Here is a 27,712-nt window from a genome sequence, read left to right as displayed (position 1 = left end):
GAACAAATTAAATGACGCGTGTGAAGCGCTTACTCAGTGCCAGCGCCGCTAAGCGCTCTCTAAAGTTAGCTACAATGACGACAGGCGACGACGCCCGCCGCCTCCCCGGTTCAGCTTGCTGAGGAGCCGGTCCCCAACCGCAGGAGCCAACCACCACGTAATGCGGGCCACGGCGCACAGACCTCTACACGCATGCTCTTTCCTCAGCGACCTCGCAACGGCGCCCGCCCCTAGCGCGGAGCCGTTGTGACCGCGCCACCAGACTTCCGTTTCCGGGGCACCGAGGCGGCTTCCGGCGGGGTGACCTGGGCGCGCTGGCCTCGCCGGGACCGGGAGCCGGAAGGGTATCCGCTGGCGGCCGGTAACCGGGAGGCGGGTGGGAGTGGCCCGGTGGGGCGCTGCTGACCCTCGGCAGGGAAGGGCGGCCTTCGTCTTGCGACCCGGGCCGGAGACTGGCTGCACTTCAGCCCGATCCACGGTGGAGCCCTTCTCGCTACCTTTCCCTGGGCTTCACCTGCTCCCCGGGATCCTGTGATTAGGGCCCTGCGGGTGGGAGTCGGGAGACGTGGGTTTCATTCTAGCCTGCGCCACTGGTTGGCTCTCTAACCTTGGTAGGATACGTCCTTTCGTGGGCTTCAGCTGCCTTATTTAGCAGATGGAGGTCGTATCACAGTGATTTTGAGCTCCTTAATGGCAGGAACTGACTTTTATTTGTGTTAGACACTGTCGCCTGTCCCGGGTACAGAACAAGAACTGTGTAGATACTCTGGGCGTACTTAAGTTGTTTTGGCTCACAAAACTCTGAAAATCTGCCGAGAACTATTGATCTCCACCTCCCACCCAGCTCTCTAGTCCCTCCTACTCCACCCCGCCCCCCACCCTACCAAAAGCTCAGATAAAGGAAATTTGGTTTACTGATTTAGATAGTTCACAGGTCTCTCTTGATGCCCATCCAAGCATCCCAGAGCCTGGCCTGTCCTAGGCATTCAAATATTTGTAGTCACTAGATAGTAGATGCTCAGTTAATCATTTTTTAATGCAGGAATCACTATCCATTTCAAGGAGGAAGGTAGATATCCTTAATTAGCAAGTTTTAATCATGGGCCTGGCAGTATGCTATTCCCACTGAAGTCTTACAACAACTCTGAGAGGCATTATTCAGTTCCCATTTGGCAGATGAGGAAGTTGAGGCAATGGAGAATAAACTTGTTTTAGGTCATTCAGCCTCTGAATGGTGAGGGCAAGAATTCAGACCCAGGTCTGAAATTCCAAAGCCCCATGTTCTTAACTGCTAGCTGAAAAAGGACTAGATGTAGAAATATTTTTGAATGTGTTCTAGCAACTTCTGTTTTGGGATTAACTGTTGTAGTTATGCGATGGCTATCATCAAGATAGGTGATCCCAAACCAAACATTTCATGCTGTGGAAATACTCTTGTCTGTCTCCTTTTCTTCCACAGTATCTGTATTGCTTGTTTAATAATAATTTATATCCTCCACTTTGTACCCATGTTATTCAGTCCTTTTGTTTTTGGTGAATACTGATCAGTTGTGTTGTGTTGTTCTGCCAGACTTCCAAAGCAGATGTTTTTAGTTATAGTTGAAATAAGAGGTGATAACGTTTAGGCATTATTTCTTTTTCTTTTCTGTACTACTTTTAAAGAGACTATATTCAGGAACTTGGAAGCACTGCCAATATGTCTGATGTTCAAGAAGCCACTAACCAGCTCCTAGATGTGAACCTTCATGAGAACCAGAGGTCTGTACAAGTGACAGAAAGTGGCCTCAGAAGTGAGTCTGAACATCTCCAAGTCACTATTGGAGCCACTGTGCCTACTGGTTTTGAGCAAACAGCTGCAGATGAAGTGAGAGAGAAATTGGGGTCATCGTGCAAAATCAGCAAAGACCGGGGCAAGATATATTTTGACATTTCAGTGGAAAGTCTGGCTCAGGTTTGAATGAAGCAATGTTTAAAATAGTTTTCTAAATAGATCATTTTATGGTTACTTTCTAGTTTACAGACCTCTCTGGAATCCTTATTGCTTTTCTTTGCTCTGGCCCAAATCAGGTGATTTTAAAGTATTACTGCATTTTCCATTGGGTACTGATTTGTAAGTGTGACTACTAGGTTTGCTATATTTTTTAGAAGTGATCCTAATATTTCCTGAGGATGAATTCCCCAGAAAGAATCCTGTGAGACTTATGAAGAAATTCTTAGTATCTGCTACGCCTCTTAGAATTTATTTACTTCAGCATCTAGCTGAAGTTTAGACTTCAGTGGTGAAGCATAAAGGGAGAGATTTTTCTTTTTATCTGTATCAAATTTATTCTCGCTCAAAAGTAATTAGGAATCACTGAAGGTGAGAAGTGAAGGTCAGCAAACTGCCATCCCACTAAAGTAAAAGCTAAGCTGTATCTCATTACTACATAAGACACGTGAGGGCAGGGATTGTTGCCTGTTTGTTTTTTCATTTTTTTTAGTCAATATCTCCCAAGCTCTTAGTGTCTCGTATATAGTAGACACCCACTACATATCTGTGGGATGAATTGATAAGCAAATATTTTTCATCCAGTGTTTTAGTTAATAACTCAGCAGCTTTGTAAAGATAGGCCTTACCATTATCCTCATTAATTAAGGATTAATTAATTTTATTCCTAAAATTTAACTTAGAAGTAAGTAATTTGCACAGGGTTGCTTAGCTAATAATCACAGAGCTGTAGCTCAAACCCTATACAGTACCCCAGAGAGCCATGAGGGCAGTATAAAGCCCCACTTCACTGTCTTCGTCTCTCCCTTCCCCCCCAAACCTGTGTTGCCCACGTAACACTTCAAGCTTCTATCCTGCCATCTGTCTTTTTTCCTTTTCTGTAGAGGAACAGAAGCTGGGAAAAATTTTAAATACAAATTATAGGTATTAGCTGCTTCAAAATCTTTGTACCTAATTTTTATTTTTAAATGTTGATAGTTTATGCACTTCAGAAGCTTTTGCAGAAATTTGTTTCTAACATTTTTTTCCCTCCTCAGGTTCACTGTCTGAGATCAGTTGATAACTTATTTGTGGTTGTTCAGGAGTTTAAGGATTACCAGTTCAAAGAAACAAAGGTGAGCTATCCCAAATGCAGTAGCTGATTTTCAGCCATCTTCCCAAAGATCACATTCTGTGTATCATTTAGCATTACTGCTGCTTTTATAATATAGAATACTGGGAGACTTTTACAGTAAAATCCAGAGATTTATTGATAGTCCATCGCAAAAGTTGCTTTTAAAAATCATTATTGCAGGGGGTGGGGAATGGGTGAAGGGAGTCAACAGGTACAGATTTCCAGTTATAAGATAAGTAAGTCCTGGGGCTATAATGTACAGTATGGTGACTGTAATTAATACTGTATTGCACATTTGCAAATTGCTAAGATAGTAGGTCTTAAAAGTTCTCGTCACAAGAAAAAAAAATTTTAACGGTATGGTGACAGATGTTAACTAGACTTGTGGTGATCATTTTGCAATGTAAACAAATACTGAATCATTATGTGTACACCTGAGACTAAAATAATATTATATGATAATTGTATTCCAGTTTTTAAAAAGATGAAAGAATAACAACAAAGAAATAAAAATCAATATTGAAAAACTTATAAGAAATAGAACAAATTGTTTGACTTTCTTACAAAAGATAAGACACCTTAGATGAGCTTTGCTGATGTATACGGTTTCAAAATAGAATTGCTTCTAGGCTGTGAACCAGAGTAGGTGACAGTTTGTGTCATCTACAAATAACACTTTCTCTCATCATGCTCCTTTTGCCCTGCTTTCTTCTCTAGCTTGTTTTTTGAAATAAAGCCAAAGTAATATCTAAATACTCCTTCAGTTGTTAGGATAACAGCTTTGTCCCCAACTTGTATTTAGCATCTGATTCCTAAATATTGAGATGCTGCCTAAGCTGAAGGCTGAAAATAGATCACAGTGAGTCTTTGGTATTTTTCAGATTGCTTTTTGGTCTGGTTTCCAGAGTCAAATGCTTGAAAACTTTTTTCTTTCAGTTTTATTGCCTATATTAGAAATAATCTTTTTTAAAATTGTGATGTGCTGTCTAATTCTCTAATTTTTATTTATTGACAACAGGTTGATTTCCAGTCAAACTGATATGAACCCCCAACCTAGAAAAAAACAGACCTAAAAGAATTGAGACTCAAAATAGATGATAATTTTATTAACTAAAAATGTAACTTCTAACACTAGTTTTATAACCCTTCAGCCTTCTGATAGGCATTGCCAACCATATCATATCTATAAAACTAGTAAATAACAGGCAGGGTACTGACAGTTTTTGCTCTTAAGTATTTCAAAATTGTGATAGTCAATTCTGTACATGAATAAATGTTAACATATTTTTTAAAACTATAAGTGTCCATCGTAAATTCTTGCCTCTAACCTACTAGGGTGTTATTAATATTTTCTTCAATTACTATGTTTTTGTCATCTTAGAATTTGTATTATTTTGAGTGTTTTTGGAGGTGAATTTGATATTATGGAATGGTTCTATATGAGCCAGGTTTTCAGAGTTGCCTTGTAAGTAACTGCAAAAGATATTACTGGTGGAAGTCCCAGAAGAAGAGCAGCAGGGATTAAGGTAGATTTTCTTTCTTTCTTTTTTGTTTTTTTTAATAATTTCACCTTTTATTTATTTATTTTTTTAAATTTATTTATTTATTTTACTTTTGGCTGTGTTGGGTCTTCGCTGTTGCACATGGGCTTTCTCTAGTTGCGGCAAGCGGGGGCTACTCTTCGTCGCGGTGCGCGGGCTTCTCATTGCGGTGGCTTTTCTTGTTGTGGAGCACGGCCTCTAGGTGCGTGAGCTTCAGTAGTTGTGGCACTCGGGCTCAGTAGTTGTGGCACATGGGCTTAGTTGCTCCACGGCATGTGGGATCTGCCCGGACCAGGGCATGAACCTGTGTCCCCTGCATTGGCAGGTGGATTCTTAACTACTGCGCCACCAGGGAAGCCCTAGGGTAGATTTTCAAATCTCTGCAAGGGCAACTTCTCTCGTGTATGACCATGAGAAATTGTTAAGCCCTTCACTTTGTGGACTTAATTTGGAACATGCCCCCAATAAAACCTTGTTTTTAAACATTGGCTTCTAGTTTTCATTCTGTTGACCATCAGTTTTTCTTTGTTGCACTATACTTTCTCATGGCTTATAAAAGCCTGTTAGTTTAAGCATTCTAATGGGTTCTCTTATTTTTAAATATTCAGATGATATCATGAATTCTATTAGCCTTTTCATTAACTGATTTTAAAAAAAGGCTAACATCTGTGATTTAAATTTTTTTAAGCTAGTTTATACAGGTACTTAGAGCAAAACTGTAAAGACTGAAAAGATATACAGTGAAAAGTATTCCCCTATTTTCATACCATGTGTTTCCCTCCTTGGAGGCAACAACTATTACCAATTTCTGAGATATCCTTCTAGAGATATTTTATGAATATGTGTATTTTATTTACATATTTACACAAATGGAAGTATGACGTACATACTGTCCTGGGCTGTGTTTTTTCTCATTTATCTTGGAGATCATGGCAATATCATTGTTGGATTTGACTGTATCACAATTTAATCAGTCCCATTTTAGGACATTAGGATTTTTCACAGTCTTGCTATTACAGTAGTGCAATGAACATCCTATATACACCCTTGTACATATTCAGTCTGAGGGTCATTTTTCTGTTTAATAAGTTTATCCCATTGATGTTTATTGATATGACAGAAGTGTTTGGTCTTGGTTCTGTCACATTTATGCTACACACCTTCTGCTTTCTTTTTCTTTCTTTATAAAAATTTATGTTAAGCGTTTTCTTTGCTTTTTCCCCATGCACGTGTTTTAAAATATTTGGAAGGCTTGTATTTGCTCTCTAGCTGTTACCTTTATAAATACAACTTAATCTACTGTTTACACAGTATTTTTGAATCCCTACTAAGAGCAGTGATGAAATTGGCGTATTTCCCATATCTCTCTTCCTTCCCTTTCACCTTCCAGTTTTATAATTTTTCTTAGTGTTGAACCACATGCCTTTAAATCCTTTAAATATACTTTTTAAAAAAGTCATCTTTATTTATTTATTTATTTTTTTAAAAGATTGGATGGAAAAAAAAAAAAAAAAAAAAGATTGGATGAAACCCGAAAAGGCTTTAATGCTGCATGAAAAGTCACTGAGGTTATATTCTGGAAGCACCAAATTGCCTGTGTTTTGCACTTTCTCTGCTAAGCGTTAATTTCTATCCTTTGACCTTGGGGTATGAGAGAAGAGGATATCAGTGTGCTAAATTACTTTGCGTCTTCTGTTCCCTTTCCCCTCCAATGACAGGCCACTTTGTAACATTTACATTCTGTTTTGCATTCATAATCCCTGTATTTGTTTTCATTTAGTCCTATAGTTAAATTGATTATAGGCACACTACCTGTCCTTTTGTTACAGTTTTTATCTCTTGACTGGCATGAGTTCACAAATGTTTGTCTTTCACCTTTCTATTTGATTAATAGTTTGGGTTTAAAATTTGGAGTCACGCTTTCCTTCCTTAAGAATATCATAGGCAATGTTTGTTCTCATCTAGCATGAAATGTTGCCATGGAAAATTCTGAAGTCATCTTGTTATTTTTCCTCCTTATTTGTTGCTTTTTTGTTATTTTTGCTTGATGCCCAGATGATTTTTTTTTTCAATCTTTGAAGTTCACCAGTGTATGTCTCCTTGTTGCTAATTCCAGTTAAGACATGTCAGTCTATAGAGAAATTCACTTCCATTTATATTTCTTGAAAGTTTTCTTGAATTATTTTTTTTTTAGTATGTTTTGTTTATTTTAAATCCCTTCATCAAGGATAAACCAGTTATACATACAGTAGGATCTCTTTGACTATCTTTGATGTTTTATCATGTTCTCTCTAATCCTTTTTAAAATTTTTGCTCATTTTTATTGTATTTGCTTTACTTTTTTTCACATCCCTTACTGTGTTTTCAGCAGTGGCTTTTATATGTGGTGCTTTCAATATGGTCTTCATTTTTGCAGTGGTTTGTTTTTTTATTCCACTTTTTCTTTGAACTCTACAAGATCCTGTTTCGTCACCTTCTGGCGGCTCCCCTCATCTTTTTCCTGCTTTTATATCTCTGCTTTGAGCTCTTATTTTGCAACAGTATTTCCTTATTACACTTTTTGATGTCATGTCAACATATTTGATCACGGTTTTCAGCTGCTCTGTGGCAGTGTCTTTCTGGTCACTGGTTTTTGTCCGCTGTTTGTTTTTCTGTCCCTTTTTTCCATTCATATAAGTCTGGTGCTGATAACTTTTGATAATTGCTCATCTTTGAATGAGGGAGTTCCTCTTGGGCCTACTGTTTATAGGAGGTTCAGGAACTGTTCCAAGCTAGCAAGAAATCCCCCTCATTCACTGTGAAGTTCCTTTTGACAAAAGGTTGTGGTGAATGAGTTCTCTTCCTTCTTTTTTTAAATAGCTTTATTGAGGTGTAATTTCCATACCACTTAACGAGTTCTTTTAACCATTACTTCTTGCTAGCCGGAAGCGTTCAGCAGCTTTAGGGTTATTCACAATGTAGAGTATCTCTCCCCATCTCTACTCTGTTTCCAGCAAATAGAGCATGTCTATGAGATTCCTTGTTCAGCCTCCATTTCTCTCCTCTGCTGCTTCTGGGTACAGACGAGATCCAGGGATGCTCCCTCTCAGTGCATGTACTTCTTCCCTGCTGTTCCAGAGAAGAGTTTATTTCCTCCTGCTCTGCAGACTGCTCTCCCCTTTGTCTGAGATCTGTAGTCATTCTCCCTCTGGTGTCTTCCTGCACCTCTGCTTTACCTTCACTGAACCTGGGAATTCTTATGTTAGAATTCTTATGTTCTGTTTCTAGGTTACAGATACCATGTAGATTCTATTAGGATAGAGTTGGTATTTCTGTTGTTCTTTTCTTTTAGAGTGGTTTCTGAAGAAAGAAAGGGCCTGTACCAGTGCTATCCCACCATGTTAAACCTGCAAGTCCTGTAGATGCCCTTTATACGGAAATTATTTGTAAATAAAATTGAATTTGCCCAACCTGATAGTACCATTATTTCATCAGGTTTCAAGTAGTATTAGAGCCTTCACTCACTTCCAATTCAAGTCTCAGCTCCATCAGTCAGCACTGATTTCTTTCTACTTTGATCTTCAGTAACATATACTGTCTGCGCCAGTGCTCTGCACCAGAACTTCTGATGGAAATGTTGTATGTTTATGCTGTCCAGCATGATAGCCATGTGAAGTGTAGCTAATGTGACTGAGAAACTGAATTTTTAATTTTAAATCATTTAAAATATTTCAATAGCTGTATGTGACTAGTGGCTACTGAATTGGACAGCACGGCTCTGTACCACCCATTTTAACATTTAACCATATTATCCATTAGCTGTTTACTGAGCACCTTTTTTATACCAGACACTGCTCTAGATGTGTGGTTTATAGCAATGGTCAAGACAGCTAAGGTCTTTCCACCCTGTGCTTACCTTCTGGGAGGAGCCTAAACCTAATAACTTTAGATAATGTTAAGTTATCTAAAGAAAATAAAATGAGAAAAGCATGACTTGAGAGGATTGCTTTAAGTACAGCAGGTCTCTCAAAGGATGTGCCTTTTAAATTGCTGTTAAATAATCAGAAGGGAACCAGCAGTGCAGAGGGGCCATGTGAAGCAAATACATTCCAAGCAGAGGTACGAAGCTAGGGAGAGAATGATCCTCAAGTGATGTAAGAGACACAGGCAAGAGTCGGGTTGTTTGGGCTTTTTAAGGAATTTAAATTTTGGGAGGTGTAATGGGAGGCTGTTGAGGGGCTTTAAGCATGATCAGATTTACTTTTCTAAAAGATGACTATAGAAACTATTTAGAAATTGGATAGATACATTTTTAACTGTTTAAGGTTTGGGTTTTTTCTTTTCAAAAATAGTTAATATGTATACACAGCACAAAATTCAAAAGGAAGTCAGTGAGAGGTAAGCTGCCCTCCCTCCCCTGTCTTTCATCCACTTGTTTCCCCTCACTGGAGGTAACCACTGTTAATAGTTCCTTATTTGCTTACATTTTAATCTTGAACCCCAGCCTCTGATCTACCATTCTGTGTTATATTATTCTGTAGTAGCCTTAATTTGTGTAAATCTTAATTTTCAGTGAGACTTTAATTTCCTCAGTTGCAGACATTATATTATTTACTCTTTTGTCCTGTACTCCTGCCACCCCCAAGATAACGATTAATGTAGTCTATAGGCAAAGTAGGGGTTTATTTGTTCAATTAAAGTGGTGAGAAAGGAATGAAATGAATGGATTTCATTCTCTCTTTTATAGGAAGAAGTTCTAAAGGATTTTGAGGACTTGGCTGGGAAGCTTCCATGGTCAGACCCTTTAAAAATATGGAAAATTAACACTTGTTTCAAGAAAAAAAAAACAAAGCACAAAAAGATAAATCAGAATTCAAGTAAAGAGAAGATTGAAAGTGGACGAGGAGACAAAACAGATGAGAGAGATATCAAAAAAGAGTTCACTAACAATGTCTTAGATTCACAGATCTTAGACTATTATGAAAATCCAGCCATCAAAGAAGAGATATCAACATTAGTAGGTGATAATTTGACATCTTGCAAAGATGAGACTGAGGAAAGCTCAAAAGAAGAAACTGATCCTGAAGTGCTGAAGTTTAGAGTCACATGCAACAGGGCAGGAGAGAAACATTGCTTTTCCTCAAATGAGGCGGCAAGAGATTTTGGGGGTGCTGTTCAAGATTATTTTAAGTGGAAGGCTGACATGACCAACTTTGATGTGGAGGTAAGTGCAGGCTCTTACTGTGATGATTCAAGAAGGCTATCATTATAAATGTGTAGAATTTTCAAGACTAACCCAATCTTATGGACAATTAAACTGAGGCCACAAAGCTTTTTTTTTTTTTTAACATCTTTATTGGAGTATAATTGCTTTACAATGGTGTGTTAGTTTCTGCTTTATAACAAAATGAATCAGTTATACATATACATATATCCCCATATCTCTTCCCTCTTGCATCTCCCTCCCTCCCACCCTCCCTATCCCACCCCTCTAGGTGGTCACAAAGCACCGAGCTGATCTCCCTGTGCTATGTGGCTGTTTCCCACTAGCTATCTATTTTACATTTGGTAGTGTATATATGTCCATGCCACTCTCTCACTTTGTCCCAGCTTACCCTTCCCCCTCCCCGTATCCTCAAGTCCATTCTCTAGTAGGTCTGCGTCTTTATTCCCGTCTTGCCCCTAGGTTCTTCATGACCATTTTTTTTTCTTAGACTCCATATATATGTGTTAGCATACAGTATTTGTTTTTCTCTTTCTGACTTACTTCACTCTGTATGACAGACTCTAGGTCCATCCACCTCACTACAAATAACTCAATTTCGTTTCTTTTTATGGCTGAGTAATATTCCATTGTATATATGTGCCACATCTTCTTTATCCATTGGTCTGTCGATGGACACTTAGGTTGCTTCCATGTCCTGGCTATTGTAAATAGAGCTGCAATGAACACTGTGGTACATGACTCTTTTTGAATTATGGTTTTCTCAGGGTATATGCCCAGTAGTGGGATTGCTGGGTCGTATGGCAGTTGTAGTTTTATTTTTTTAAGGAACATCCATACTGTTCTCCATAGTGGCTGTATCAATTTACATTCCCACCAACAGTACAAGAGGGTTCCCTTTCTCCACACCCTCTCCAGCATTTATTGTTTGTAGATTTTTTGATGATGGCCATTCTGACCGGTGTGAGATGATATCTCATTGTAGTTTTGATTTGCATTTCTCTAATGATTAATGATGTTGAGCATTCTTTCATGTGTTTGTTGGCAATCTGTATATCTTCTTTGGAGAAATGTCTACACGACGACTCAAAACCTATGGGATGCAGCAAAAGCAGTTCTAAGAGGGAAGTTTATAGCAATACAATCCTACCTTAAGAAACAAGAAACATCTCAAATAACCTAACCTTACACCTAAAGCAATTAGACAAAGAAGTACAAAAAAAACCCCAAAGTTAGCAGAAGGAAATAAATCATAAAGATCAGATCAGAAATAAATGAAAAAGAAATGAAGGAAACGATAGCAAAGATCAATAAAACTAAAAGCTGGTTCTTTGAGAAGATAAACAAAATTGAGAAACCATTAGCCAGACTCATCAAGAAAAAAAGGGAGAAGACTCAAATCGATAGAATTAGAAATGAAAAAGTAGAAGTAACAACTCACACTGCAGAGATACAAAGGATCATGAGAGATTACTACAAGCAACTATATGCCAATAAAATGGACAACCTGGAAGAAATGGACAAATTCTTAGAAATGCACAACCTTCTGAGACTGAACCAAGAAGAAATAGAAAATATGAACAGACCAATCACAAGCACTGAAATTGAAACTGTGATTAAAAATCTTCCAACAAACAAAAGCCCAGGACCAGATGGCTTCACAGGCAAATTCTATCAAACATTTAGAGAAGAGCTAACACCTATCCTTCTCAAACTCTTCCAAAATATAGCAGAGGGAGGAACACTCCCAAACTCATTCTACGAGACCACCATCACCCTGATACCAAAACCAGACAAAGATGTCTCAAAGAAAGAAAACTGTAGGGTATTATTAACAAGAGCATGGGCTATGGAGACAGAGCTAGATCCAACTTTTGACTCCCTAACTGTGTAACTTTGGACAAGTTATTCTCTCTGAGCCTCTGTTTCTAATGGAGCCAATAATAGTTTATACCTGTGTGTCCTGAAGGTTAATTGAGATTATACATTTTAAGTATCTGGTGTGATACCTGGTCTATACTACATGCTTAATAGATGGGAGCTATTAAGACTTGAATTTTCTAATTTCTAATCTAGTGCTTTTTACAACATTATGTGGACTTTCAGATTATAAAATTCAAAAGAATTAAAACAACTATTTTGTTTTGTGTGTCTTGGTTTCAGACTTTGCTTCTGAAGTGGAATACATTTTTAAAACAAACCTCAACCTTCTAAAATCAGGACATCATTGCTAATACTCATGCTAGAGCCAGCTGTCCTCTTTCTTCAATTCTGCTAGATTCCCAAACCCAGATACTTCTTTTTAACATGCTTACCCTCCTTGGTCTCAATCTTCTACTATAAGGGTGATTCACATGTGAGCCATACTAACAAGTCTTTCCATCTCTGACAGCCTAAAAGGCCCCTAGCAGCTGACGTTTTCACCAGGGAATCATTTACTGTTGCTTTTGGGACACTTGAATCTGGGGCAAGTTGCCTGTTCTCTCTGTAACTTTTTTTTTTTTTGCATATCAAATCAGAAGAACAAGTCCCCATTCTTTTTTTTCTTGTAACAGCTGTTATGAGAATGAATAGGCTAACTAGAACAGTGATGTCCAGAAGTTAGCATGGGAGCTCAGAGTACAGATTCTGGAGCCATACTACATGGATTTAAATCCCAGTTTACGAGCTGTATAACTTTGGGCAAGTAAACTGACCTCTTTGTGCCTTAATTTCCTTATCTATAAAAGGAGGATAATAATACCTAGCTCAGAGGGTGTGGCTATGAAATGAGGTAACAAATATAAAGTGTGTAGAACAGTGGTTTGCATATAGCTAGGTAAATGTTAGCTGCTGCTGTTAAGATCATGATGAGGAAATTTTAGGTGGAAGATTGCAGAACGTATTTTATTTTTACTTTTATTTTTGTTTGAATAGTATATATTTAACTGTGTGTTAGAAAAACTATAACTAAGACCAAAAAGAAACATTCTTTCACAGACATTACTTGAGTCAAGTTTTAAAAAGTACTAAAAAAATAATAGGTGTTAAAGCAAATGTGTCCCATCGTTAACAGTTGGTTAATCTAAGTGAAGAGCATACTTAAGAGTTCGTTGTGCCAGTGTTCTGGTAAGCGTTTCTGGATGTTTGGAATTTTTTCCAAAAAAGTTAAAAATTTTAAAAATGCATATTAAAAACCTGGAAACCTTCAAAATGTGTTTCTCTTATAAAAATTCAGGGGGAATCTGGTCACAGCTAACTTGTGACTATGGTGAATTAAAAGGAGAATAAAATAGATTTTAAAATTTTAAAATAGGATATTCTTAAATGATTTCATTTATATGAAGCTCAAAAAAAAGACAATAGTTTATCATGGTAGTGGTCAGATTAATGATAATTTGTGGTGGGTATTGACTGAGAGGGCAAGAAAAAATATCTTTATATGATGGTGGTTACACAGCATTTATATGTAAAAATTACTGCGCTGCACACTTAAGATTTGTGCATTTTACTGTATGCAAAGTATACCTCAGTAATAAAGTAACAAAAATTAATAAAGCCTCAAATTGTAAAATCTTAGTGATAAGTACAGTTTGAATAACCCTAAAACTATTTTATTCTGTCTTATTTTATAGGTTCTTTTGAATATCCATGATAATGAAATTGTCGTGGGCATTGCATTGACAGAAGAGAGTCTCCACCGAAGAAATATCACACATTTTGGACCCACAACTCTTAGATCTACTCTTGCCTATGGGATGCTCAGGTAAGAGAATGGGTTTGCCATGTAGATGAAAGTGACAACTTGGTTTGAATTTTCCCTTCAAAATGTAATTTGTGAGGTACTGTGTTAGAATCTAGTAGTTAAGGAACAGGATAAAAAGCTAAAGCTCTCTTTCTTTGTATCCAATGTTGATTCCTTGAGATCCTGAAAATATCACTTAATTACTATCTCAATTTTCTTGATTTTAAAATGAGAACGATAGTTTTTATCTGCCTCTTGAACGTGGTTATCACTTTTCTGTTTAGAAAGGATATACTGCATGTTGGGAAATAGAACAGATTTTGCTTTGTTTCATTTCTATGCAGTGAAGCAGATGAAAGCAGAGATTTTTTTAATGTGTATAATGTGTAAGTGAACACAGAGAGCTTTTACTTATGTTTTAAAATTTTATACTCATATGGAAAATTTTCCACTTTTCCAAGAGCAAGACATAACTTTCTTTCTCCTTTGCCCTTTTCCCTTTGATTGGGTGTTTCTTTCCACCACTAGGACGAGTTGTTTTCTCTAGGTTTCTGTTTGCCAGACTGCAAAATGGGTTTGATGTTAGACTTAAAGGATTATTAGTGAGGACTAAATTGCAAAAACAGATGCAAAATACCTGTTACATATGGTGCCTGGCATAGCCTGGTAGTTAATTGTATTTCCTTCTCCTCCAATATTTGCTTCCTCTTTTACCCTGCTCATCCATGGAGTCCTATAGTTCAATACAATTGGAACCTGTCAATTCAATGTCAACAATAGAAAACTGCACCCGTTTGATTAAGGAAGAGCTCCTAGTCTTCATTCATTTAACAAACATTTATTATCTACTGCCAGGCATTATGGTAGGAGGCAGGGATATGGAGAGTTATTTTGGGTGCAACTGTTAGAAACCTAAGTAAGCTAGTTTAAGATTAAAAAAAAGTGATGATTGTGTGGGAGGGGGAATTACTGGCAAGATACTGAGAAGTCTTGGGAAATCCACAGAAAAACTAAAAGCCATATCTTAAGAAGGGTAGGAACCAGATCTTAGAAAACCACCAGAAACCTAGACAGTCACTTTTATCTACCCTGGGAGCCCATGGGCTCTTGTCTCTGCTCATCTGTGCAAATGGCTGCCCCTCATCTAAATTTATGTATTTCCAATTTTAAACAACCAGCCAGCCCCATACTGCCTAGGTCTTCTAGCTCTTTGTTCCCACGTCTTAGAAGAGAGAATCTGGTTGACATAGTTTCAGTCATGTGTTCACCCAGACCCAGCAGCAGTGGCTGGGAGTACAGGGTTGCTTACTACCAAGAGGGTTGCCAAGGATTCTGTTACCATGTGTTGAGGGGCAGGAATGGAGAAGTAGAGCTGGACAGGTATTATAATAAGAATCCAGAGTTAGTCCCCAGGGATCTCAGTTTTGTAAGGGAGAACCATAATAGAATGTGGAAAGAATAGCAGGACAAAAGAAGGAAAGAGAAACCTTGTCGCCTATCTGAGGAGGGGATGCTTCATAGAAGAGGTAACATTTAAGCCACTAACAGTAATGCCTCTAATCCTGACTCTGTCACCTACTAGCTTTGTGTCCATGGATAGGTTTGCGTCAGCTTATCTGTAAATGAGAATAATAATAGTAACCTATCTCACAAGATTGTTATAAGGATTAAAAGAGATAATGCATGCAAAGAGCTTAAATCCATGCCTGGCAAATACTAAGTGCTCAAAGTAAAGCAGTTATTTTATAGCAATGTTATTATCTTTAAAATTGAATTAATTAGGAAAGGAATATTGAATGAATAATTTCCAGTAAACTTATATTGATACATGTTCTACTTGACACATTTGAGTTGTTTTAAATGTAACAACACAGGTCTATATTACAAAATAACATGTGTTTTCTAAAAGCACATACACACATATATTAAAAGATTTAGAAACTATTTCCATTTGGAAGTGAAATGGGATTTTGGATGGTAGTCAAAGGGGACTTTTAGTTATATGTAATTTTTTTTTTTTTAAGTGCTAGGATATAGAGTCAACATGTAATTACAAATTGATTTTTAAAATAAATATCAATTGTTGTTTCTTCATGCTAGCATAACAGGCTTTTCATCTTAAAGCTTTAGGAACAGTCATTGTGGAAGTCTTGTCTGTTCACATAGGCTGTTTTCTTCTCTAGGCTCTGTGCTCCTCAGCCTACTGATATAATAGTTGATCCGATGTGTGGAACAGGGGCAATATCAATTGAGGTAATAACTTTTCTTTAGCTTTTATTTATTTATTTATTTATTATTTTTTAAATTTTATTTTTGTCTGCATTGGGTCTTTGTTGCGGTGTGCAGGCTTCTTATTGCGGTGGCGTCCCTTGTTGCGGAGCATGGGCTCTAGGCACGTGGGCTTCAGTAGTTGTGGCACACGGGCTCAGTAGTTGTGGTTTGCGGGCTCTAGAGCACAGACTCAGTAGTTGTGGTGCACAGGCTTAGTTGCTTCGCGGGATGTGGGATCTTCCCAGGCCAGGGCTCGAACCCGTGTCCCCTGCATTGGCAGGTGTATTCTTAACTACTGCACCACCAGGGAAGCCCTTCTTTAGCTTTTAGATAAGGAAGTGATACATCCAGAATGTTCTAGAACTCATGGGTAAATTAGACATAATGAAATCACCAAGGTTAGGTCCATGGACCCAAGAGTTTTGAGTGAATTACACTAGTAAAGCTGGAACTTTTGTGATAAGGATGTAGCCACTTATTACAAATAGCCAAGGACTAGATTTAGGTTATAAGTCATGTTTAGTCACTGGATTACAGAGGAGGCTGAGAATTACAAACTGGTGAGTCCCATTTCTGTAAAAGACAAACGGGAAGACTTGAACAGAAAAGATAATTGAGGGTTCAAGCATGAACTGGAGGAGGGCATTTCATCTCTATAAAGTGAGACTATGCTTCTCCATCCTCCTGGGTTCTTGTAAGATGGGGAAGCCTGTGACCATTAGTTAGGTTTGTTAGGAAGTCTAGCAAGGTTACAAAGTTTTCAGAAAATACCATGACATTGAGAGGACTCAAAAACTGCCTAAAGCAAAGCAAGAAATAGAAAGGCATTTTCTAATTGGAGAACATTTAACAGGAGAGTCTCCTTGAATCCGTATTATTGAATCAATATTATCTAAACTTTTGTACTAAATAATTTGGAAGAGGGCAGCAGTAAAATTGCTTAAATTTGTGAAACATAGCAAGTTCTTACATATAGTATATGTAAAGCCAGTGGGAATAAACTGCAGGGAGATACCACAGATTCTGTGAGTGAGCAGAAACTGGACAGATGAGCAAGTCCAAAACAACCCACAAAGGGAAAAATAATCCAGACTGCAATTAGAAAATGACATCTGCTATCTGGGAATTAGAATCCCAGAAGGAAATCATAGTAGTCTAGATGACTGCTGTTTTCTGCTAGTGTCAACTAGAGAAATTTACTCTGGCTAAAGAGCCACACAGAGAAAACTCAGTTGTTGTCACAAAGAATTCTGGGAACAAAGCAGAGTGTGCTCCTCTAGCATTAAACCATGATGTGTCTATTGTCTGGAATAGCAGTGAAGGTCACTACATGTCAAGAAATATGCAACAGAGCTAGAGAGAGACCAGAAGAGCTCCCAGCCCCAACAACAACAACAACAAAATATAAAAAGAAAATGTTTGAGGCATTTCCATGTAGGGGTAGGCATGAGGATGTCAATATGGAAAAACCTAGGTTGGTATATGATCAAAATGAATGAAATTTTGAAAGGGTATATAGACAGTTTGTTCACCAAATACAAAGTATTTGATTTATAATACTGCCTTTAAAACTTGGAAGTCTATAAAACCCATCTCTTTCAGGGGCTGAAAATCTAAACAGGTTTAGAAGAAAAAATGAATACTGGGCAATCAGAATCACCTGAGAGGCTTTCATCAAACTCTACATCATCCTCCCTACATCACCCTTCTCCATTACCCTCAAGGGTCTGTGCAAAAGAAAAAGCTAAGAAGCCCTGTGTCCATAGATGAGGGGATATTACTGTTTACGAAGGAGGAGGTGTTTGTTACTCATCCCTAAACCAAGGGCAGAACTGTCTCTGCTTTCATATCAGAAACCTTCTGTTAATCTGCATAGAACATTGTTCAGGCCTAGGGCAGTATGTCACCTCATTGCACAAATAATATGGAAAGCTCGGTATTTCTGTTTTGCTGACATGTTTTTGATCTAAAATTACAAAATCCTGGGTTTCCCTGGTGGCGCAGTGGTTAAGAATCCGCCTGCCAATGCAGGGCACATGGGTTCGAGCCCTGGTCCGGGAAGATCCCACATGCCACGGAGCAACTAAGCCCGTGCACCACAACTACTGAGCCTGCGCTCTAGAGCCTGTGTGCCACAACTACTGAGCCCACGTGCCCCAACTACTGAAGCCCGTGCACCTAGAGCCCGTGCTCTGCAACAAGAGAAGCCACCACAATGAGAAGCCTGCCCACCACAACGGAGAGTAGTCCCCCCGCTTGCCGCAACTAGGGAAAGCCCGCATGCAGCAACGAAGACCCAACACAGCCAAAAATAAATAAAGTAAATAAATTTATTTTTTAAAAAAATTACAAAATCCTTTCAAGAATATAGTGGTTATCATTCAAAAGCCTATATAATAGAGATTACACTTTATTTAAATTCTCAAATATTCCAGGTTATCGGATTATATGAAAATTCCATAATCACAAAAGGATATAGGTTAGTTTGATTTGGTTAACGTCTTCAAACTGCATTTATATTTAAAGTCTGTAATGCCTACTGTGTGGCAGACTGCTGGGTGAGGGACTGAGTGACATACAGACCTATCCTTAAGGAGTTCCCAGACTTGCTGAGCAGCAGACAGGTATAGAAATAATTAAAAAGAGAGCAAGGGCAGTGGCAGATACATGTACAAAGTGCTTTTGGAGGGGCAAATGAGAGACAGCTTGGAGAGTTGTGGTTGATGTCACAGAGGGCACGACATTTGAGCTGGGCCTTGAGAGATGAGTAAGAGTTCAGCAAACAGAAAGAACAGGAGGGCATTTCAAGCAAGGGGAATAGCAAAGTTGACAGCATGCAGTATTTTGCCACTTTAGAAAAGCATTGGATTATTGGATTGGATTGGATTGTCTTGTTTATTGACAAGTGATTGAAATGATTTTACCTTTAATCATTTTTTCATTTTTTTTTTTTTGTAGTTTGCTACTTCTGTTTTCATATATACTCTTGTCTTTTAGGGGGCTACAGAATGGTCTAACTGTTATCACATTGCTGGTGATAATAATCCGTTGGCTGTGAATAGAGCAGCAAATAACATCTCATCTTTATTGACCAAGAGCCAAGTTAAAGAAGGGTAAAATTTTAATTTAAAAGATTTTGTAGCATCTCTTAGACTTAGATAATCACTTTTCTTTTTTCTTTTTTTTAAAATTAATTATTTATTTCTTTTTGGCTGCGTTGGGTCTTCGTTGCTGCACACAGGCTTTCTCTAGTTGTGGCGAGTGGGGGCTACTCTTCATTGCATTGCACGGGCTTCTCATTGCGGTGGCTTCTCTTGTTGCAGAGCACGGGCTCTAGGCGCCTGGGCTTCAGTAGCTGTGGCACGCAGGCTCAGTAGTTGTGGCTTGCGGGCTCTAGAGCACAGGCTCAGTAGTTGTGGTGCACAGGTTTAGTTGCTCTGCAGCATGTGGGATCTTCCTGGACCAGGATCAAACCTGTGTCCCCTGCATTGGCAGGCGGATTCTTAACCACTGCACCACCAGGGAAGTCCGATAATCACTTTTCGTATTGGCTTCATGAACTAATACACCCAGTGCATTCTGACAGTATTATAGCCAAATGAATATATTGAGACTCCATTTAAATTTTAAAAGTTGATTGAAACTAATTTCTATTTTTAAAATATTTTAAATTTAACTATAATTTCCCCCACCCTAATGCAACTATTTTTATTTCTGTCTTCCTTTTTCTTTCTTTATTCAGATATCTTTTTTCCCAGGTAGTGGAAGAATTGCATAGATTCATTTTAATTTCATAAGTTTTCCATTAGTGCATGCAGGCATCCAGCTGGGGGTTTAACAGAGGCACAAGACTGCTCTTAACTGACTAGTGGTCTTTTCTCTGGAAATGTTTTAGTATTGAATAAGTGACGTACTTCGGAGAAGGCACCCCGTGAAGGGGGTGAGAGAAGGGGCCCTAGCTGTCCTCCTAGCTGTCGGGGAAGAGGACAGAAGTGGCAGCGGTGCACTCTCATATCTGAAACTTAATTGAACACAAACAAGGAACTCAATCCTCTGCTTAATGCTATAAGGATTAGAGAAATACCGGGGGGAAAATAATCTAATATCCAAATGTTTGCATATCCCACACATATTAGCTTTCATGTCCTCTTGTTAGTATGCTTCAGGACCACTTTTGGTGATTGTAGTCTTACAAGACCACATGGGCCCCAGGACCTAATTCATTCATAACTCAGACTGACACACAGACACGCTTTGTAATCATTTTCTCAATTCAAGATTTCTAGGTTCTTATAAAACAAGTACATATTAAAATATTAATATTTTCTTATGCAATTAAACAGTTGAAAACATTAAAAAATTTCAAATGCTTTTTATGTTTTTATTCAATCTGTTTTTTAATGACTGCATAATATTCCATTGTACAGAAATATTAGTTTATTTAGCCTTTCCTCTGTTATTTGGCACTTAAATCTCAGAGTTGGAAGAGACCTGAAAGCTGTCCCTACAGTCCCTAAATGTCCTGTAGGAGATCCTGACCAGTGGTCTTCCAGCCTGTATAAACACCTCTTATGACTCTGAAGGCTGTTGATTCCAGCTTAGCACAGCTTTGAGTGCTAGTCATATCTTTTAGGGAACTTGAATCTCTCCCTGTACCTTGTACAGATCTGGGTTTTTTCTTCCACTTGAGTCCGTAAAGAAAAATCTTATCTCTGTGTCACAGTGATGATTAGCATCAGATATTTGAAGGGCTACCAACCCTCCTCTCCCTCCATCCCAGCTCTCCACATCCTCTTCTCCAAGCAAAATATTCCAAGGTCCTTCAACCATATCCCTTTGATATCTGTGCATTGAAAGTCCGTTAGCCTCTGGGAAATTTCCCATCCTGAGATGTATGTTGCTATAGTGCCTTAAGCCCTAACCCACTGCTACAAATTACACTTGAAGACACCATCTGTGCCAGCCTTTCACCATTCTTTCACAGTCTCAGCTGTCTTTGGGAAGAATTGGTTGAAATAGCACTTGGTCTGCAGTTTCCTACGAGAGGCCTCATCACAAAATTGTTTCTCTGGTCTCCTCTGCTGGAGTCCTTCATTTTCTTATAAAGTGGCAGAAATATGTAGCGGTAAGCAGATTTGTTAGGTCTTACAGGTGCTTCATATCCAGGAGCACAGGAAGTCATTATATCCCATGATTGACCTCACAGCTGCCTCCATGACCCTTAGTGTGAGGTTTATATTTGTAAGTAGAAATCAGTTGTTTTTAAGAATATTTGTTCATTTTATGCAAAATTTCATATTTATTATTTATACATGGTATGCCTTAATATTATTTTATGTCTGTATACTGCTTATCCTCTTTTCTTTGCTAGTTTTTTTTTTCCCTGTTGATTAGATTGCCAGTGCTTTGTTTTGTTCTTTCATATACTATTTGTTCTGTGGTTTTATGCTTGATGCTTTTTGTTTTTTATTCCTATTTCCTATTGAGGTTTTTTCATTTGTTATCTAAAATCTTAAGTTAAATGCTGTAAATGTCTTCTTTTTAATAAAAGTTTTGACTAGAGCTGACTTTTATGCTAAGTACTCCTGTTGACCATATCCTATAGATTTTTTTTTTTTTTTTTTTTTTAAGGATTTTTTCTTATTTATTTATTTATTTATTTTATTTTTGGCTGTGTTGGGTCTTCGGTTCGTGCGAGGGCTTTCTCCAGTTGCGGCAAGCGGGGGCCACTCTTCATCGCGGTGCGGGGACCGCTCTTCATCGCGGTGCGCGGGCCTTTCTCTATCGCGGCCCCTCCTGTCGCGGGGCACAGGCTCCAGACGCGCAGGCTCAGCAATTGTGGCTCACGGGCCCAGCCGCTCCGCGGCATGTGGGATCTTCCCAGACCAGGGCTCGAACCCGTGTCCCCTGCATTAGCAGGCAGATTCTCAACCACTGCGCCACCAGGGAAGCCCCTCCTATAGATTTTGATAAATCTGTTTTGGTTACTTTCTAAATGGTTGGTTATATACTTGATTCTCTCTGATATAATTGTTTAGGACAGTGCTTTTCAAACTTTAATGTGCAAATGAATCACCTGGGGAACCTGTTAACTATGCACAGATTCTGATTCAGTAGGTTTAGGATGGAACCTGAGGGTCTGCATTTCCTGGCAAGCTTCCCAGTGATGTTGATGCTGCTGGTCCATGGCCCAACTTTGAGGACCAATGGTTTAGATCATTTTTTATACATAAGTAGTTAAAAGCTTTTAGTTTATTTTTATATTATGTTTTATTGTGATTAATGAATTTTTATGGTATATTTTGTTTTATATTTATTGAGATTTTTCCTGAGGTGTAGTACATGACTAGGGTTTCTTTGAAACCTGACATTTTAAGCAAATAATTTCTATTTTCTGAATATTTTATCATATTTGTTTTTCATATCCTCTGCATCTTCACTTTTTGTCTGTTCAACCTGTACTATTTCTATCAATCTTACCTTGATTTTTTTTAAAATATTTATTTATTTTTATTATTTATTTGGCTGCGTCGGGTCTTAGTTGCAGCACGCGGGGTCTTCATTGAGGCATGCGGGATATTTCATTGTGGCGAGTGGGCCTCTCTCTAGTTGTGGTGTGTAGATTTTTCTCTCTCTAGCTGTGAGTTTCTGGCACTTGGGCTCTCTCGTTGAGGCGCAGGAACTCAGTAGTTGTGGCATGTGGGCTTAGTTGCCCTGCAGCATGTGGGATCTTAGTTCCCCGACCAGGGATCAAACCCACATCCCCTGCATTGGAAGGAGAATTCTTTACCACTGGGCCACCAGGGAAGTCCCAATCTTACATTGACTTTTAATATTTTTTGCCTTTTTTTTGTTCTGTTTTATTGCAGCTATTGGTGCTTGTGAGTGTAATACATATTTTTAATATTTCTATTTTTCCTATTATGTAGTGATTACCTCTATTGCATTTTATTTTTTCTTAAATTCTTTATTAAATATCAATATTACAACATTTAATTTCTGCTCATAATCTCTGATTTGCTTTTAATTTTTAGCCTGTGCATTATTATTGCCTGTTATAATTTTGTTTCTTAAACTAGTAGCTTTGCCTTAATGGGGAGGATTTATATTATTTATATTATTATATTCATTCTGCCTTCTGTCATTATTTTTTTGATGTTAACTTTTTTGTTCTGTTTTTTTATAGTATGATACATGTTTTTTAATCTTAAGACCAGCACCTCTATATTTCCTAATTTTACATATGTTTCTTTAGGTCTCCTGTTATTTCTGTGTAGACTTACCAAACTTTATCCTTCAGATGTGTCACCTCATCATCTTTTTTCTCTTCAGTGTTCTGTTTTCCAGTGTATGTTTCATCAACAATGTTTTTACATCATCAGTTATGTAATTAACTGCCTTAACACTGTTTTCAAGTTGTGTACTACAGTTCTTTGTGCTGACGGTCTTTCCCCCTTAATCTGTCTTCTTAAATTGTAGATGAAACAGACATAGACATCTTTTGAAAACCAATCTTAACTAATATTTTAATCTACTTGTTTCTTACAGATTGTCATTATAAAAGTTTTAGCTTATGACCTATGCTTTCTGCCTACCTGCTACTTTAAAATTTTTTACTAAGTTGTTGATGTTGTCACTGATATTATTTTAGTTTTTGTATTTTATAGCAGTCTCTTCAGAAGAAAAGTCTTTTAAAATTTCATTCTTCAGGATATGTTGAAGCACCTTTTCTTTTGTCGCCACAGCAAACTGTCCTGGGGCTTGCCCATAGATACTATTCAGTGGGATATCTGCAACTTGCCACTAAGAACTGGCTCTGTGGACATTATTGTAACAGACATGCCATTTGGAAAAAGGTGGGACTTGTAAAAAAAATGTTTTACTTTCATTTGTTATATTAGTACCCACTTGTCTTCTGAATCTGTTGTATTTTCCTTGAGCTTACTCTGTCAGAAATCTTCCATTTCTTTTAGCAGACTTAACAGTTTTTCACTTAAGAATGTAACAATATGATAGATTCACCCATTTTGTTTCTTCTGAGAACTCAGGAATGTATTAACTACACTTTGATCCTGACCATCACAGGTTTATCCACTTTGTAGCCCATTGTTGAATTACATTAATACTTCAGAGAAAGGTTCAGGAAAACTTGGTTGTTTCTCAGGATATTTTTTAATCACTGGTTTCATTTACATAATGATTGCTTATACTCATTAAGGGGACAACTTACATAACTATTATAGTTGTCAAATCTTTTCCATAACCAGTTCATACCATTCAGAATTCTAAACAACTTACTAAATCTAATCATTTCATTGACATGTAATGGCAAAGCTCTGGCTCTAAAAGGCAACTATTTTTCATACCTCAGGACTTTCTTATTGCAATGCGAATGAGTTTTTAGTAACTTCTCATTTCATATAGTCCTACTTATTTTTTGCAAAAGTAAGTGACTCATTAGACCTTCTTTTATAGGATGGGCTCCAAGAAGAGAAACTGGAACCTTTATCCAGCTTGCCTACAGGAGATGAGCCGTGTCTGCAGGCCAGGGACAGGCCAAGCTGTACTACTGACCCAGGACAAGAAATGCTTTACTAAGGTGCTGTACGTTAGCTTGAAAACTCAGCCCATGATAACTTTAGGACCTTTTTAAGTACACTTGGGGATATTTCAATAAGATTTGTTTTCTCCCAGTGTTTCTTACTAAGACCCCTGGTTGGTAGAGAAGCAGTTATCAGCTAATTACTTTTCTACTTTTTGTGTGTACACAGGCATTATCTGGAATGGGACACCTATGGCGGAAGGTACATACCGTCTGGGTCAACATAGGGGGTCTTCATGCTGCAGTTTATCTTCTGAAACGTACACCTCAAACTTTTGTTCATCTTCAGAACAAGATGGAGAAAGACCTCCTTGGTAATGCAAAGACTGAAGACGATTAGTAGTGCGGCCAGTGCTTCCTGACAGTGGAAATGTCAGCATGAAGAACTTGCTTTGAGAGAAAAATAGTATTAATAAAAGTGAAGTTTGGTGTAAATCTCTTCACCCTAGATAGCAAAAGGTGTGAATAGAATGGAACAAGCCTTAAGAGAAAGCAGAGCTTTTCTTTGGAGCTGTTGTAGTTGGGCAATTAGTACTTTTCTTAAAATGCTTTAAAGATGCAAAGCCTACTAAAATACTCTGGGATTCGGGTTTAGAACATTTTATTTTCAGGCTTTATAGCAGTTCCTGTTTTCCATTGTAGCAGGTAGAAAGCTACCCTGGCGTAAGGGAAAGGCAGAGAGCACAATCAGATCATGAGGTTACATTTCATTGCCTCTGCAGCATTGTTATTTAGTTGCTCAAGTTCTTCACCTCAACTTTAAAAAATGAAGATTACACTTTGTAAAAGTGTTTGCCCCGTGACAAGATGAAATCTCACGAGACCTACAGAAAAGTTTACTATCTGCTTTAAAAATTACAATATGCATGTTATTCAGATAAATAGAACTAAATAGACATTTCTGTTTGTAAACAGCAGTGATTACACTGGTAGATGAAGTATGGGACCAACAAGCCATATTTAAAGAAATTTTATTTTTCTTTCAGTACAAAGGTGGTGATGCTTTTCAAAGTCAAACATAAACCTGTCAAAGTATTTTTGTTGGCTTCTCTAAAGGACTAGAGAACAAACTGATATATCTTTGAATTAAAAACTTTGTGTGTAAGTTCTTTTGTTTTCTCTCAGTCACTATTCATATTTAATTGCTTTTCCAGTAGCAGAAAGTCCTTCCCAAGACAGTGGAAAATGAAATAACCTAAACATCAAGTCCTTGTAAAAACAGTGCTTCTGTGCGACAAAGAGTTGGGGTTTTATGTGGCATTCTGTATTCAGTTTACTTTGGAGTTTGTGGCTGCATTCAGCTTAGATTTTGTGTCATGTCCATAACATACTAACTTTTGATGTCTCATTTAGAATAAAAGGACACAGTACTTCTTCACTTTGAAAGAATAGAGTTCACATTAGCAGCAGAGCCAACAGTCCTTGTGTGGTTTCTCTCTGATATACCTCACACTTAAGAATGAACTGGAATTAAGACATTTATAAGGGTCTTATATCCTAGACTGGAGTTCTTAACGTCATCAGAATGCACAGTTTCACTATTATGGGTTCAACATAGAACAAACAGCCTTTCACCTCTCACAAAAGAAACCATTTAAACCTCTAAGTGTTGGTCAGCAGTCCACAGGACTGGAAAAGTACAAGGACCATGTTTTCTCTACTGTTCACCAACTGCCTGACACATTACCTACCAGCATGGACGTTTAATATCTGTTGAACAAATGGATATTTTTGCATATTGGCTGTTTTTAAGTGTATCAAATCTGTGCTCGATATATCATAGCTTTAGTCCTATTAAATACCATCATAAAAACATGAACAGATGTGATTTAAGATGATGTAAGTATGTAGTGAACATTGTAATAGTTTGCCATCTTCCTCTCTAGTATTGTTTTGTAATCTGGTGACAGGAACAGGAAATGTGCTATATGAGGATTCAGAAAAGCTGAGATTGAATTATATATGACACTGCCACCTACTAGTTCTGTGACCTTGGTTTTTAACTTTTGAAATGGACCTCCTGCACCATGGGGATGTAAAAAGATGGGGAACGTAATCTTAGTAATCTGAAAACAGAATGACTTGAGTTATGGAGCAGACATTCAATGCATTTTAGAGGGGAAAAAAAAACAACAGACATTGAGACAGATTTTATAAATTTAATGAAATTAAAGGAAGATGGTTACCTCCCAGAGACAGTGTACTAGTGGCTAGAGAGGGAAACATTTGTTTAAACATTTCTTTTAAAATGGTAATAAGACTTTCAGAAAATTTTAGATTCTGACATGTCAATGTCAGACATGGCTCAAGTCTCCACTGCAAGGACCAAAAGGTAAGCTGAAGACTGAAAAAAGGAAGTATTTTAAAAGGTCTGTAAAGTGCCTGCAGTACACTAATGCCCACAAGTGCTTAATATTAATTACTGAGCTAGGCATAGGAAAAGTAAAACATCCTTATTCTAAGCATAGGCTTTTCCACGTTCAGTTGAGGTGTTATGTGGGAATATGATGAAAGTTTGAAAATTCTAGGACAAAAAATCAAATTATTGTACCTTAGTTACTTTTTTTTTTTAAGTTCAAGAGAAACACCATATATAGGTCTCTCCTGTACCAAATTTTAAAATGTGCACAACGTGAAAAAATTTATCATTGTTTACAAGAAGCCTGCTCTGTCACCCTCATACTTTTGCCCCAAGGCTAACACGTATGCCAATGAGTTGTGAGGTAGTAGCTGTTCAGTGATATATTCCATGATGAAAGCAGTTTTCACTGGAAAGAAGAATGGTGTTTTAGTTTTTCTCAAGCCCAAATTCTGAATTTCCAACTGCCTACTATTGTTACCCCTTCTCCTGTATGTCCTACTTAAACTCAGCAGGAGCCTATCTTTCTCCACTAAAACCTGCTCCCTGTCCTAGCATGCCCATCCTCCCAGTAATCTACACTTAATGCTGGGAGTCATTTTTAACTACATCCAGCTACTCAACAGGCATGAGTGTTTGTTTACAATATACACTGTGCTACAGCAGCTTTCTCAAACTTCTTGGCTTAGGACCCCTTCACATTCTTAAAAACTGAGGGCTCCAAGTAGCTCTGTTTACCAATATTTTACCATAATCAGAAATTAAAACAGAAAAAAAGTAAAATACAGTAAAAAGATATCACATTAACACTTTCACGGAAGTAACTATATTTTCGGCAAAGAATGGCACATTACAAAGCATGTAATCTCATACAATAACCTATCCTTTAAGATACTTCAGTAGGTTTTTCT

General features: G+C 37.8%; 1 protein-coding gene across 1 annotated transcript; it reads left to right on the top strand.

Annotated features, from left to right (window-relative positions):
• The first annotated feature begins 240 nt into the window (after positions 1-240).
• On the top strand, positions 241-25,547 carry THUMPD3 (THUMP domain containing 3). The gene is given in 11 exon segments (XM_028169108.2): positions 241-344; positions 1,663-1,951; positions 3,025-3,102; positions 9,369-9,845; positions 13,460-13,590; positions 15,753-15,822; positions 18,838-18,953; positions 23,586-23,696; positions 24,316-24,439; positions 24,612-24,723; positions 24,726-25,547. Coding segments are annotated over 10 exon segments (1,509 nt in total). The 5' UTR covers positions 241-344; positions 1,663-1,696; the 3' UTR covers positions 24,761-25,547.
• Positions 25,548-27,712: the final 2,165 nt, after the last annotated feature.

Source organism: Balaenoptera acutorostrata, chromosome 10 (assembly GCF_949987535.1).
Source record: "Balaenoptera acutorostrata chromosome 10, mBalAcu1.1, whole genome shotgun sequence".
Taxonomy (NCBI): domain Eukaryota; kingdom Metazoa; phylum Chordata; class Mammalia; order Artiodactyla; family Balaenopteridae; genus Balaenoptera; species Balaenoptera acutorostrata.
The sequence above is the reverse complement of the archived record's forward strand: the minus strand, read 5'-3'. Positions and strand labels throughout refer to the sequence as shown.